At 52.1% G+C, this 14708-nt stretch overlaps 1 protein-coding gene across 2 annotated transcripts in view; it reads right to left on the bottom strand.

Moving 5' to 3' along the window:
• Nucleotides 1-494: 494 nt before the first annotated feature.
• The window catches only part of Dkk3 (dickkopf Wnt signaling pathway inhibitor 3), a 40654-nt gene continuing 26440 nt past the window's right edge, over nt 495-14708 (bottom strand). Inside the window, exons 5-8 of one of the 2 annotated variants that reach the window (XM_015997312.3) lie at nt 5309-5401; nt 3860-4004; nt 2856-3012; nt 495-1984 (exon numbers count right to left, since the gene is read on the bottom strand). In XM_015997312.3, the coding sequence (XP_015852798.1) occupies nt 1771-1984; nt 2856-3012; nt 3860-4004; nt 5309-5401 (609 nt within the window). In that variant the 3' untranslated portion in view covers nt 495-1770. The remainder of the gene's footprint in view (nt 1985-2855; nt 3013-3859; nt 4005-5308; nt 5402-14708) is intronic. The other variant, XM_006978596.4, reaches the window with a different exon arrangement.

Consider the following 14708-nt stretch of genomic DNA (forward strand, 5'->3'; position numbering starts at 1 on the left):
TTTAAAATATGTATAAATTAATCCGGGCAGTGGTGGCGCACGTCTTTAATCCTAGCACTTGGAAGGCAGTGCCAGGCAGATCTTTGTGAGTTGGAGGCCAGCCTGGTCTATAGAGCGAGATCCAGGACAGGTACCAAAACTACACAGAGAAACCTTATCTTGAAAAAAAAAAAAAAAAAAATATATATATATATATATATATATATATATATATGTGTGTGTGTGTGTGTGTGTGTGTGTGTGTGTGTGTATGTTAATTACCTCAAATATTTTGTTAGAGTAACAGTGCTACACCAGCCCAGAACCACATTTGATTACAGAGAGCCTCCAAGAGAAGACTCATACATTCCATTTATTCCTTCAGGAGACAGTAAAGGAGTTTCTCTCTTAAAACTCCTTCCCATCCAGACAAGGATAAGACTTCCAACATATTCTAAAAGAAGTGAACTGCAGAGGCCTGGAAAATCTGCTTCCATGGAAATATTTTTTGTCTCTTTATACTACAGATTGTTTTATTTTATTGTTCTGGGCAAAGGTGGTTTATATTTATTGAAAGTCAGAGAAAAAGAAAAGTCCAAGAATTATCAAAGAGTAGCCAAAGTGATTTATGCATGATCTTTGAGTGCAACACATGTGTTTATGCATAATTGAAAACTCAGAAGGAAGCATGCTTATACAATTTGTGTGCAACTTTAAAATTTAATAACTCTGGATGAATACAGGATGGAAACAGCCCCTGGCACCTGAAACCATCATCTGAGACCTGACGCCCAGCCCAGCCTTCTGTCTGGACATCACAGTCATACTTCACACAGCCTGGCTTGGTTTGGATTTCTGTGTGATTGAGAAAGGCCTTCCGTTGTTGCTAAGCGACTTTGCAAATTTCATTTATAACCCTGGCCCTACAATTACCCAGTGTCCTTCCTATGAATTAATTACCACAAACTGCCCTCCAATTATTGACTTTCAGAGTTATTAAAGCAGATGGCAGAGGACAATGTCCATACCACTGGCCTCCACACTGCCGCTTCTAACCTCAGAGGGACAGACGTGCAAACTGGCCTGACCTTAGTTCCAAGCATGCCTCAAATGTGTAAAAAAATTAAAATAAAAGGATTTCACTGCCCTCCTTTTGGAAGTACTGTTGGTGGTACCGAGGCTGGTGTGGGGGTGAGTGAAAGAACACGAGGCTTGGAGAGAAACCCACTCAGACCCGCTCCCCGGCGGCGGTGGTGAGTGGAGTGAGTGTGGATGTAAAGGGCTTTGCTGACAGTGAGGTAGGAGGAACTGAAAGGGTGGAGGGATGAACGTGTGGGAGGCCACAAGAGCAACACAGCTCCTGTGCGGCCACTGCCTCGGGCCGCGGAAGGACCACGGGACAAAGGCAATGGCTACATTTTGCCAGGTCCATGTTTGCAGGGTTGCAGACACCCTCCTCCGTGTGTCCCCCAAAGCCATCATGGACAGACTTCACCTCTTTCCACCTTCTCCCTTCAGAGTCCAGTCCCTGAAGAACAAAGCCGAGTGTCTGGCAATGGTGCGGGGTGGCTCACGGCTACCCTCACCCACCCTGTCAGTCTTTCCCAGCCCCAGAGCAGCAGGGCAGCTGGAACAAACGTACTTACACTGCACCTCGTCAAGCCAGAGGAAAAGCTACTGGGAAGGAGCTGTGGAGAAGGCCTGGCCAGCCCCACACCTAGGGGACACTCCTGGGGAAATAAATTAGCCATTTCTATCGCACATCTACCAGCAGCTCAGCTCGGCCGGGGTCTAAATCTCCTCTTCACCCAATGACTCCGCAGGGCCAGGCTCCCCAAAGGCCATTTCCTGGGCCAGGCTCCGCTCCAGGTCCTCCAGCTCGTGGCGCACCTCCCCTAGGAAGCCATCTTCATACTCATCCGGGGCCCCCCTGGGCAGCAGACTCTCCTCATTTTGGTCATGGCTCTCAGCGAAGGCTGGCTTGCACACGTACACCAGACTGTGGCTGGGGAAGAGGGTTGAGATTTGGTCAACGTTCTCTCTGTTATCCTAGAGAGCAAAGCTAGGCTTGGAGCATGTCAGCTGCAGGGAAAGCCTTGGGCTGTACTCTCTGTGGGCCTCCTGGCGTCACTAACTCACTACTTCCTGTCAAGGTGCTTCCTGTTAACATCTTCCTGAAGAGTCAGCCCGGAGAATGTCCTCAAGGGGGAGTCACAGGCCTGCTCTTCTGGGACTAACTATTGGCTTGTCTGCCTAGGTGCAGACCCTCGTGATGGAGTTTGGGAAGTTCACTGCCACACCGAGTCCCCTCAACCCTCTGCCCGTTTGGGTTCCAAGAAGGAAGCACAATGTAACCCCACATCTGCTGCACACATTGTAACCCTGGGCCTCTGTAGGAGAGGGGGGGGGTGGAGTTCTGTCCGTCTTCCCTGTGACCCTGGATTCTGGTAGAACAGAAGGCTGAGTAGAGGGTGTGGGAAGGACAGAAGGATGTAGGAAACAGCCCTGTTAGGCCTGAAGCTTCAGTTTCCTGAGCCTCTAACACTACAGGCACTGTCCACATTGGTGGTTCACCCCTCTTTCCTGTCAGCATCTTCTCCCACTGTGACCGTGTGGTCTGGGCTCCTTCCCTCCACACCCTCCCCCTAGGGCACCTACTTGGGAAACTTCAGTCACCATCTAACAGAGCCCCAGTCTACGCATCTGATGCTGACTGGACCCCTCCTCCATCCTAGTGACCTGGGGACACCTCCAGTCACACCTACCCTATACTGAATCCACATCTATCTCCTCATTAGCCCAACTTGCTTCTCAGTCCCTCTGGATGACATTTGCCTCCTCTCAGCCCCCAGGACAGTCAGCAGAAGGGACCTCACCTGTGAGGCTGGCAGAGGAGTCCACTGGCACAGGGGCATCGGTCCAAGGCACCTTCAGGCTCTAGCTCCCAGGTGATGAGGTCCAGCAGCTGGCTGGCAGGGTCATGGCAGAGTTCCCCTTCCACAGGCAGGAATGTGCACACAGGGAACAGCAGGCCTGGAGCCGGCCGAGAGTCACCGTGAAGACAGGCACAGAAACAGGTGCCCGCTTGCTCTCCCCCCTCAGCCCCATGTGAGGTTAGACCAGAAGAATAGGAATAGTAGCCCATACTCGGATGAACCAAGTACTGAGAACTGGAGCCGTGACAGGGGTCTGCCTGAAGAGAGGAGCTGGGTTTGGGGGTGGGGGCAAACCACCAAGGGAAATGAAGAATGGAACCAAGGCCCTGAAGCAGGGGCAGTAAGGGCCTGGGGCAGTGTAGTGGGAAGAGCCCAGGGGGCAGTGATAAAGAGGACAGAGGATCTGGGTGGACAAGGCCTTCGAGGTGGGACATGACAGAAGCTAAGCAACCTCTAGAATGTTGTCCTCCAAGCAAATGATCGAAGTGGCAGGGACAGGGAGGAGCAGTGGGGTTGGGAAAGGGACCTGGGGAGGCAGCTGACAGTTTTCAGATACTCCTGGCAAATGAGCGAGCCTGCACAAGCCTTTGGGGAGAGTTGCTAGGAACTCAAAAGAGAATCCACACAAAGAACCCCCGGGCCAATGCGCCTTTGTGGGATGCGGCAGGGGCTTCTGGAATCCCACCCATCTAGGGATGCTCCTCCTGCCCTGTACTCATGCATCCTAAAAGAACTTAATTTGCATAGTCAATAACTGGGGAAAACCAAAGCAGGCACTTATCTCCCTACTCTAGGAAGAGGCTGTGTGGGGCTGGAACACAGTGAAAGCCTTAAAGACCCTGCTGCAGGGAGACAAGACCAGGAAAAGGGCATTTGGGGGCCCAGCAGACCCTCCTGAGAGATTGGGACAGATTTCCCCAGCAGCCATCAGGGAGCCCACACACCTCTTTGGAAGGCACAGCACAGGCCAGGCTGGCAATCCCTCTGGTTGTCACAGATGGTCCCATTGCTACCTTTGGTGGCCTTTCTGGTGCAGGAACCCCAGACACACAGCTGGTCTCCACAGCACTCACTGTCCCGGGTACACAGCTGCAGAGGAATGAGAAAAACACAAGGCCCAGAGGCTCACCAGCCTAGAAGCCTGGGCACCTGGCACGGTGCTCCAGCCTGCTCGGCCCAATCCAAGATGGCTCACATTGGTGGAAATTGAAGGAGGCAGCTTGAAAATGTGGCTATTGGCGCAAGAAGGGTCAAAACATGAGGAAAATGGCACCCGACAAGGAGAATGTCTAAGTCTGTTCTGCCCAGGTCAAAGATTTTACAAACAGAACCTGTGTATCTTTGGTGCCTCTGTCCCATAACTATCTTTCACTCTTTTGTTTGTTTGTTTGTTCTTTTTATTGTTTGTTTTTTGAGACAAGGTCTCTCTGGGTAGCCCTGGCTGTCCTGGAACTCACACTGTAGACCAGGCTGGCCTCGAACTCAGAGATCCGCCTATCTCTGTCTCCCAAATGCTGGGATTAAAGGCACACACCACCACTGCCCAGTTTATCTTTCACCCTCTTAACTAGGCCCAGTAGAAAGGAAGCTCAGGCCACAGGTGGAGGCAGCAGCATTCTAACAAACCACTAAGTCAATCAGAGCCGGGAAGACAGTCTGGGGAAGCATGGGGGGGGGCAGGGACCCAGAGACCCACAGGGAATGGTAATTAAAGGGCAACAGAGGGTCTCCAGGACTGTGCCCTGTGATGTGAGAGGCCTGGGAGGACAGCAGCAACAGCCTCACCATGATGGAGCTGAGCAAGGTCACAGGAACCCTTTATCTTCTAAACTTACTGTGCTTTTTTTTTTTTTTTCTGTCAAAATAAGGAAAAATGTCAAGAGTTCATGAGTCCATGGCTTTGTCCAAAAGGCCTGCTGGGTGGAACAGAGGGTTTCCTTTGCTTGGGCTCATGTTTCTCTCACAACCAGCACTGGGGAGAGTCCTCCAGCCTGCTCCCGGGCTCCTCCCTCTGCACATTTATTAAGCAGACTGGAAGCCCAGGGACTTAGGGAATAGCCCAGGAGGAAAGGGGTAGCCCTTCTCCTTGTCTGGGAACTACATGTGTGCACTGTGTCTGCGGCTGTTCACTACCCCAGAGGAAGGGACCAGTACAGGGCCTCCCATTCTCTCCTCCCACCCCATCTTGGCTACCCACGAGCCACACAATGTGACCAGAGATCATGGGGTGGAGTGGCTGCAGGTCTGCTAGACATCCTGATTCCTCCAGAAATCAGCCCCTCTGGGACTCCTCCCCATCACTAAAAGGCTCTTGCAAGCAACCACGCTGAGAACCCCTGGGACTTAGACTCGTCCCCTCCTGGCACAGCAATGGAGACTACTGGTGTCCTTACCATCTGCTGATCCCGGCATGGCTGGCAGGTGTACTTGAAGCTGGAGAACTGGCAGTACCTGGTGGGCCCACAGTCCTCATCAATGATACATTCCTGGGAGGGGGCAGGGAATGTTGTCAGTAAAATGCAGAGGTGTAGATCTGCAGTGCCCTGGAAGGGCAGACTCCAGGTTCATCCCTGTCTTGGGTGAAGCACAAGACCAGAAGTGTCTGCTGGCTCCAGCCACACCCAAGCCTGGCCCAGCTGGTGCTTGTCACCTATGCCTCACCCGCAGTCCACGTGGGGTCTATCTTCTCAAGACCCCAGGAGTCTTGAGCCTCCCACATCCATCACACAATCACCATCTGTGTTCAGCGTCCCCCACACCCAGGGCAGGGAGCATGGGGACTCAAAGTTGCTCATACACAGAACAGATGGTTTTAATAAAAGGTGCTAATGAGTTCCAGGCTCTGTGTGACTGTGCAGGAAGAGCTGGAGGCCAGGCCCAACACAGTCCTTACTGCCTAGGAAGATACCAGAGACCACCTCCCTTGGCACTGGCCCTAAGGCCACAGGCCTGCCCACAGAGGGCTCCTGGCTTCTAAGGAACAGTCAAGAAGCAAGACAAGCTTAAAAGTGGGAGTCAGATGGCTGGAACCCCCCCCCCCAGCCCAGGGGCTTTAGGGCTGCCAGCTCCACTTAGCTAGGAACATCTGTCCATCTGAGAGTCAGACCCACAGTGAATCTCAGCCATAGAAAAGGGGGACTGAGGAAGAAAAGGCAAGGACATCATTCATCACCCCCTTCCCTGGGACAGAACCTTCCCAGCACGTGGCAGCTGGAGGTTACTTCTTCTGTGTTGGGAAATGGTGGCACAGAGTGGTCATGGCATCCTGCAGGAGACGCTGCTAAGGCAGGGTAGAGGGATTGTTTCTACCACAGCCCTTGAGTGGAGGGGTTCAGAGCCCCAAATACAGTAATCAGAGGCGGGGAGCTCTTGAGCCCTGGCAAACATTCTAGAAAAACCTCTGTAAAGACTGGGACCTGCCTCACCCCATCTCAGGGCATCCTCCATCCTGAGACCCAGTGTGGAGCCTTATATGCCAAGGCCTGGGGGGTCAGGCGTGCGCAGTGCCTGGGATGGGCCTCAGCTCTACTCTGTGAGTTGAGGCAGCTGTACCAGTGGGTACAGAGGGTATCTGGGGGCCTGCGGCCCTGAACATGTGCAAGCTGGGTCTCAGAAGACGGGCCCTGGCTCTCTTAACTATTATTGAACGCTATTCCTGAGAAGTAGCTGTTGTCCTTGACCCAGGTCTGAATGTGTCCTGGCGAACCCTTCAGGTCTGAGGAGATAGGTGTTTGGTTCAGGGGAGCTACAGGCCTGGCACTAAGCTAAGGCCCCACCAGGGGGAGCTTGCACGGTGCTCTGCTCACCAATCAAGGCTCCCTGGCCAGGAACACAGAGTCACTACAACATCATCCCCCAGTCCTTTCTGAAGGGTGACAGAGGAGAGGCCTGAGTCAGGATACCTGTTTGACACAGACATGTCGCTCTCACACACCAAACAAGCTCTGGGCTCACCAGGGGCTCACACCAGAAAATCATCTACCGCAATTCCTCAACAAAACGCCAAAGGAGATCCCACCACCTGACACCCTGAAAACGACCTAACCTCACTCTCCTGCACATGGCCCAGGGATCCCGTTCATCTAGCTCAGAAGCTGCAGGTCCCTTCCCCTCACCCACCAGTGTGCTGGGCTCTGGAGGGAGCTGACAGGTCTCACCCAGAGCAGCAGGTCCGCACCTTTGTTCCCCTGACATGTTTGGCTCAGCACACCAGAAATATCAGAGGGGCCACCATTCTGACTTCTACCAGGAAGAAAACAGACTACCTTAAGTCAAGGGGCTGAACCTGCATCTGCTGGACCCAGGACCCTAAAGTGGCAAGAGAGGTCTATGAGGATGTGAGTTGACACTGTATCCCTAGGGGATTGCATCCGGCATGTTCCCTGCCCCCCCCCACACACACCCTCACAAGTATAGACTTCACAGATGCTCAAGTCCCTTACATAAAAGGACACAGAATTTGCATCTAACCCACACAATCCTACTTACATGCTTTATCATCTCTGGATGTAATGCCCAATGCAACGTGTACACTGTGGAATCATGCTTATGTTGTGCTGTCTAGGGGACAATAACAAAGGGGAGTGTATGTATGTTCAGTACAAATGCTATTTAAGATAGGTTGCCTTCCTGGCACCTCGTTACATCCTCCCAAACACAGGCTCCTGGGATGCTCCTGATATTTCTTCCAAGAGAACGGAGTGGGAGGGTGACATTTGGGAAGGAAGGAGGACCATCAGGCACCGAGGACAGAGATGACTGTGAGGAGGTCTCTGCCCTTCCTTATAAATTCATAATTCAACCAGCGGAGGGAACAAAGAAAAAGAAGGAAGGCCAAGCAGAGGTTCCCTCCGCAGCAGGTGCAGGTCTCGTATAAGGAAGAGGCCAGGTCCTCTAACCTGAGTGAACAGAGAAGGAAGGGCTGGAATGGCTGAGAAATCCTGCTTCTCTTTCCTGGGCTACACCTGAGCCCACTCCACAGGGTCCTGCGTACCCAGCTGCGCCCAGGCCACCAGAGGTGCTGAGCAGGGTGAGAGGTCAGGGTGCTAGAAGGGCCGGGTGGCTCAGCTGCTTCCGGGTCTATGGCTGGCTGTGACTCTCGGGGCAGTGCTTTGATTTCCAGGGGCTGCTGACCTCACGGGCCTCCTGTCTCTTAGACTCTAGACCTGAAGGCAGACTGCCACTCAAAACAGAGGCGGAAGACCAAGGTCAGAGTGAGGAGCCCTGGGCCTATCATGCTGCCCAGCAGGAGGATGAGATAAGAAGCTGTGCACCTACCCTGCAGGCTGTGGGGGTAGGGGGTGGCTCCAGAGCCATCTCGACACCACACAGGGCTCTGGCAGAGCAAGCAAGGCCCTAAGTGCTCACAGCATAGCACAGGCTACCTCTAATACCCTCAACATGGTTAAGACTCCTGTGAGCTGAAGTTCTCAGAGGAAAAAAAAGAAAACAAAAACGAAACAACCATACTGGTGATGGAGGTTCTTCTGGGTAGATTCTCTGACTAGACCCTAAGTGATTGTGGGGAGTCAGAATGTTAAGGGTACAGAGCCAAATTGTTCTGGGCTATTTTGGGTCCTGTAGCTATCTGTTCATTCCCACTACTGTATTTGACCCTCCCTATGGATTTTAGGCAAATCTTTTTGTAATATACTAAATGACCCTTAACCTCTATTAACCCACAAGCTAAGACTGTCATCAGATAATAACCGAGGCCTACAGCAGATAGTTCCCCAATCTGCTGTAACTCACCTATCTGCTGGACCTCCCAATGTATTTTTAAATTTGATTTATGACTGTTTTGTTTTGTTTTGTTTTTTTTGTTTTCTGCTACTGGAAAAAAAATAACCTTCATGAAACCGTTACCACATTAGAACACAGAATTTATAGCAATCTGAATCCATGATCCTGGGGCCATGGTCACTCATATGTGGCTCCCAAATAAACTTTTACTCTCTTTGAGGTGATAGCTGTTTTGTTGTTATTTGTTTGTTTTCTTTTTTGGTACCAACATTCCCATCTCAGTTTTAAGGCCTTGAAAGGTCGGCCCAGGGTCACCCAGCTTGCCATAAGTGTCTCCTCCGTTCTGTGTACATCTCAGCGTGGGCCTCCCTTCAGCCACACTGAGCCCAGCAGCATCTGCCTGCCCCAGGGCTGAGACAGAAAACCAACACCAGAGGCTCTGGGTGCCTGGATGACAGGGGCAGCATGAGGCTTCCGGGCTTCTGTGCAGCTGGAGCCATGCCTTGTCTGTCTGTCCTGCTCCTCCCTCAGCCTGACAGACATCCCAGAAGCTGGTCATGGGCTGCATCCATTCCAAGGAGGCCTTCTTTGCTATCGGGAGCTATATTTAGGAAACCAGGCTCGACATTGGAACTGAAAACAGTGTGGTCTGGGCCAGGATCACCTGGAAACTGTCCCAGTGCCTTGATGAAACCCTGGAAGAGTGGAAAGTGGCACAGGAATCACTCGGCATCTCTATAAGCTCCCAGTTTATCAGCAAAGAGGTCCTAGGAAGCAAAGGTCAAAGCCTGGGAGTAGGAGGGCAGCAATGGTTTCTTGCAGCTTCCACGGCAGCCGTTTGGAGCCAGGGGCAGACGCACACAGTTTGGGCTCCATTTTGCAGAGAGGAAAAGTGAGCCTCAGAGCCTCTGGTGGGAGGCAAAGATTTGAACACAAGTCCCTCAGACTCTCAGGGGATCACTCTGTCCGCTGCTCTTAATAGTTTCAAAATGCCCCATTTGAGGTTGGCAAGATGGTTCAGCCCGTCAAAGTGCTCACCCCACAAGGCTGGTGACCTAAAGCTCTATCCTCAGGCTCTGTGCAAAGGTGAAGGAGAAAAACGAACTCCACAAAGTTGTCCTCTGACCGACACACCCGTGCCATGACCACCCACACACTCTGCCCCCACAATAACTTAGCCACCGATTACTTCAGAACATGTCCTAGAGAGAAGGTCCTTGCAGCTCAACTAATTCAAATGAGGCTGTGCTGGACTCCCTGGGACAAGCCTCACCTGTGTTAAAGATCTACAAAGTTGACTGCTGAGAACCTCCAGGTTGTAGGTGTTGGTATGTTGTATCCCTAAAGCTAATTATCTCTGACTGTCTTCAGCTCCCTTTAGCAGTCACTGATGGTCCACCTCCGTGTCTAAGCTAACATCCTTGTGATTATCAGCCTATACTAACAGACCGTGGCCTCTCACCTCTGCCCTCATCTCCAGAGCCCACAAGGCCAGGAACACCCCTGAAGTGTCAGGAAGACTCCATGGCCTCTCACCTCTGCCCTCATCTCCAGAGCCCACAAGGCCAGGAGCACCCCTGAAGTGTCAGGAAGACTCCAGCAACCTGCCTCACCTCACTTTGGGCTGGTGGACCGCATTCTAGTAAGTGAGTACTTTTTCTCTTGAATGACTGACAGTGTGCAGCTTACACCAGGACTCTGCCTATCACCACCGCTCACCTCCGGGCTTCATCCCAGGGCCCTCTGTTAGCAGACAAGGACACCAGAGAAGACCACAGAGATGCAGAAAGGGCCCAAGACTGGTCGGCTGAGCAAAGACAACCAGCAGGCAACAGAGGGAAGAAACGGTGCCCCACGGTCACCTCCCACTCACTACCCTCACACCAGCTGTCAGGCAGTCACCTCCCACTCACCACCCTCACACCACCTTCTCTCCCACACCAAGCAGAGAAGCCCTTCCTTACATACAAGGAAACTGAGGCAGTGAGAGCCTCAGTCTCTTGTCAAGGTCACAGGTAAGTGGCAGGGCTGTACTAGGACTTTGGAAACGAGGGCAGATGGGGGGGAGGCAGGGGGCAGGAAGTGGCCGAGTGAGGCAATGAGTGTTCTAGGCTGGCCTTGGTTTGAGGTGCCCAGGAGAATGGTGGTGGCCTCCGTTCTTCAGCTGATTTCCACATCAGCAAATTCTAAGGGGTGTGTGTGTGTGTGTGTGTGTGTGTGTGTGTGTGTGTGTGTGTGTGTGTATAAGCATGTGTATGTGCTACGTGGTATGCAGAGGCCTCCAGGTCAGCAGTGGCCCCCACTGCTAAGAATCCTTTTTTGGCCTCAGAATGAAGCCAGTTGCAGGAGCCTATAACAAAAACCTGCACATCTGTCTCCAACACAGTGAGGTGCCTGTAGCCTTTCCCAGAGGTGGGGCTGCAAGCTGTCCGTCAGCTCACGGCTTTGGGGCAACCTCACCCAGGGCTCTGGCCTGGCCCCTGCTGTAGAGACAGCCCTGTGGAAAAATCTGGGCAGGAGTTGGGGGCCGATGCCAGCCCTTATTATCCTGAAGTGCTAGCATCTGCAAAAGTCTGGGTGGGTGGCCTGCCAATTCTCCATCCCCTACATTTTACAACCCAAGGAGGAGGAGAGTGACAATCTATCCCCACCCCAGTGAGACTCACCCACCAACTTGACTTGGCTTGGGCACCCTGAGGTAAGGAGTACACCTCAGCCTATGCCTGGACTTCTCTCACAGCCTCCTTTCCATCAGCCACAGATCCTTAGGTGGGGAGGGCATGTCCTACAGAACAGCTGACAACCCGCGTCAGGACCTGGTCCCACTGCCTGGCCATGATGCCCCACGCCCCATGCCCCCAGGGCTTCCCAGTACATTCTTTGAGCCTGAGTTCTCCAGTTCAGCACTTCCTCCGGAGAACCGGGCCAAGATTTGCTCTAAATGGAGCTTCTTTCTGGTCCTCAATCTAGTCAACTGACTGCTGGCCCCTTTCCCTTTCTTCCTCCTCCCTCCCTCCCTCCTTCCCTCCATCTCCCTCCTCTCCTCCCTTCCTGTTTTCCTCTGGCCTTGATGTGAGCAGCCCTGTGCTATCATATATGTGTTCCTTGCGTTTCTTCACAGTCCCCCAAAACAACTCACCAGGAGCCGAAACACACTTCTTTCTTTAGAAGTGAATTTTTACGGTGACAACCAACTGATACCCTGGGACAAAGGGACAAATGACTCCAAGGAGAACCCCTCACACCCCTGGCCTCTCATGTCAGCACTCCCCCCCCACCGCCCCCCCACCGCCCCCCCCCACCGCTGCAGCCATGCGCCCCCACCCACAGCAAGCCCCCTCATCCTCCCTTACACCAGTGGAGCAGAGGTGAGCTGGGCCAGGCCTTCTCAGGCCCTCTCCCAAGCTTCTGCCTCTGCTCAGGGCAGGCCTGGGATTCAGTGCTATGAATTCCAGCCTGCAACACCCAGCGAAGCTCAGACCATGTGATCAGGTAGGTCCAGAGACCACCGAGAGCCAACTTCTTGCCGGGTTCCCAGTAACTAAATCCAGACCTGGGTCCGCAGGGAAGGTGTTGAGTACCAGAGAGAAACAGGAAGGACAGGCTTCTGCTCACCTGACCCTCCCAAAGGGGCTCTTTTGGGGCCAGTTCCTTCCAGGGATGGGGTTGGGGGAAGGGCTCTGACTGGGGTTCTCAGACTCAGGCATAAAAGCGGGTTTCCACACATGTAGCAGAGGGATTCTTCTGAGGCAGGGACTCAGGTATCCTAAGCTGGCCTCAGACTCACTAGTTAGCCAAGAACGACCTTGAACTTCTGATCCTCCTGCCTCCACATCCTAAAGGCTGGAGTTACAGAACTGCACCACTGTTAGAGGTCTCCAGACATGAATGGGCCCTCAGACCTTAGCACAACTGACACTATGATAGACGTACCATTCAGGCCTGAGAAGCCGGCAGACAGGCAGCACCACCCACCCAAAGAAGCACAAAGACCTAATCCATCCAAGTCCACAGTTCTGAGTAAGTCTCTAAACACACTAACCTTGCTTTTTGGCTTCTGTAGTTCTGCTTCTGGCTAACTGTTCTTGTTAACTGAGGTATGTCAAGCCAGGATGTGCTTTTTGTCCTTAAAAGCTAACCCTGAGAAATGCTCGGGACTGAGCTCTGGTCCGGAACACCCAGTGCCATCGCCAGACAGCTGACCACCCAGTATAGTAGCTGGCCAGCTGGTAAAGACTTTCTACTGTCTTGAACCTGTGTCCGAGTGGTCGTCTCTGGTGGATACCTCCCAATGTCACCATGCTTAGTTTATATAGTGCTGGGATAGAACACAGGGTGAAGACTCTGGCACCTCCCCTCAACTGACCTCCAGCCACCAGCCACCCCCTTACCCACAACTCCCTCCTGGAGCTGAGTCATCCTCAAAAAACACAAACCTAATTGTGCATATCCCTGATCATAATTGTTCTGAAAGTCGAGGGCTGAGGGCCCTAGAGAAGGCTTAGCGTTGGGCTAATTCAATCAGCACATAATTGGAGAAGACAGCCGCCTTCCCGGCCTCAATAACAGCCTGCATCTGCAATGTTGTGTAAGAAATTGATGTGACAAGGGAGACTGAAGTGGAAAAAAAAAAAAAAAAAAAACAAAACAAAAAAAAAACAAAAACAAAAAAAAAAACAGCACTCCCCTCAGTGACCAGGAAGGGGAGAACTGTGATTCTAGAGCTGAGGATCGTCTACACTAATGACTCCAAGTCCTAAAACCCACAAAGTGTGGGTCAACCATTTGACCTCCTGTGCCTTTAATCCCAGCTCACCCAGCTACCTGCAGAGGGACAGCCTTGCATCCTTATGAGGAACACCAGATGGAACCTTCACATTCCTGTCACTTGAAAGAGGTGCTCCTCACCTCTGCAAATTAAAGACCTGGCTTTCTGGTTGCATGTAAGGTCCGCGGTTACTTAACAAAAGGACTAGGGATGTCCAGGCTCTGGGTCTACCCAGCTCAGGGAATCTGGGCTCTAGCAACGTTCATGAAGGCAGAGCCCCTGCAAAGTTCCATCCTGAGGCCACCATCTACCTTCCCCACCTACCGTGGCCTGGGATCCAAACTCTGCTCTTGACACAGGTCACAAGGTCAGTTCCCAACCCGCTGTCCTACCTGATTTTCTGACCTCCCCAGGATCTAGACTTCAGCTCACACATCTAGAATCCTTCACCTACCTGATCTGCAGTTACCCTCAAAGAACAAAGAACACAGGTGTGGTGACACATGTCTGTAATCCCAGTACTGGAGGGGCTGGTCACTGAGGCAGGAGGACCACTGAGAGTTCCATGCCAAAAGAGGCAGAGTGAAACTCAAACAAAACAATACAAAGAACTCACTCTGTAGACCAGGATGGCCTTGAACTCACAGAGATCCACCTGCCTCTGCCTCCCAAGTGCTGGGATTAAAGGCGTGAGCCACCACTGCCCGGTCCAATAAAGTTCTTAATGTCTATGATATCAGCTCTTTGGGGGCCAAGACAGGAGGATACCATAATTTTGAGGCTATCCTTGGCTACATAGCCTATCTCAAAAAAACCCAAAACATAAAAACAGAAGTCTTGACCTTTTTTGTGATGTGGGCTCTCTGACAGCTGGCTGGACCCTGGGGACCCTTCTCAGAACACTGCAGGTAGATTGATAAGGGAGCAGATGAGATTAGAAGCAAAAATGACCCCACCTAACTAGAATTCACGGAGTTGCAGTGTTCTATGGCTTATTTGTATCCCGGATAGTGAAGTCCAGTGGCAGCTCTTCCTTTTGAAGTAGGGTTGAGCACAAGTGCTGTTTGAAAGTGATAACAAGCCCTGGAGAGGGGGAGGTCAGAGGATTGGGAGTTTTAAAGATTATCCTTGCTTCATAACTAGTTCAAGGCCAGCCTATGAAAAGGGAGTTTCACGTAATAGCACTGAGAAAGGACAAGGTACGTGTGATGGCATTGGTACCTGATTATACGTGACTGGTGGTCTCCATTTAAGTCAGTCAAGATTGGAGAAATCATTCAAAA

The sequence above is a fragment of the Peromyscus maniculatus genome, chromosome 1 (assembly GCF_049852395.1).
Source record: "Peromyscus maniculatus bairdii isolate BWxNUB_F1_BW_parent chromosome 1, HU_Pman_BW_mat_3.1, whole genome shotgun sequence".
NCBI lineage: Eukaryota > Metazoa > Chordata > Mammalia > Rodentia > Cricetidae > Peromyscus > Peromyscus maniculatus.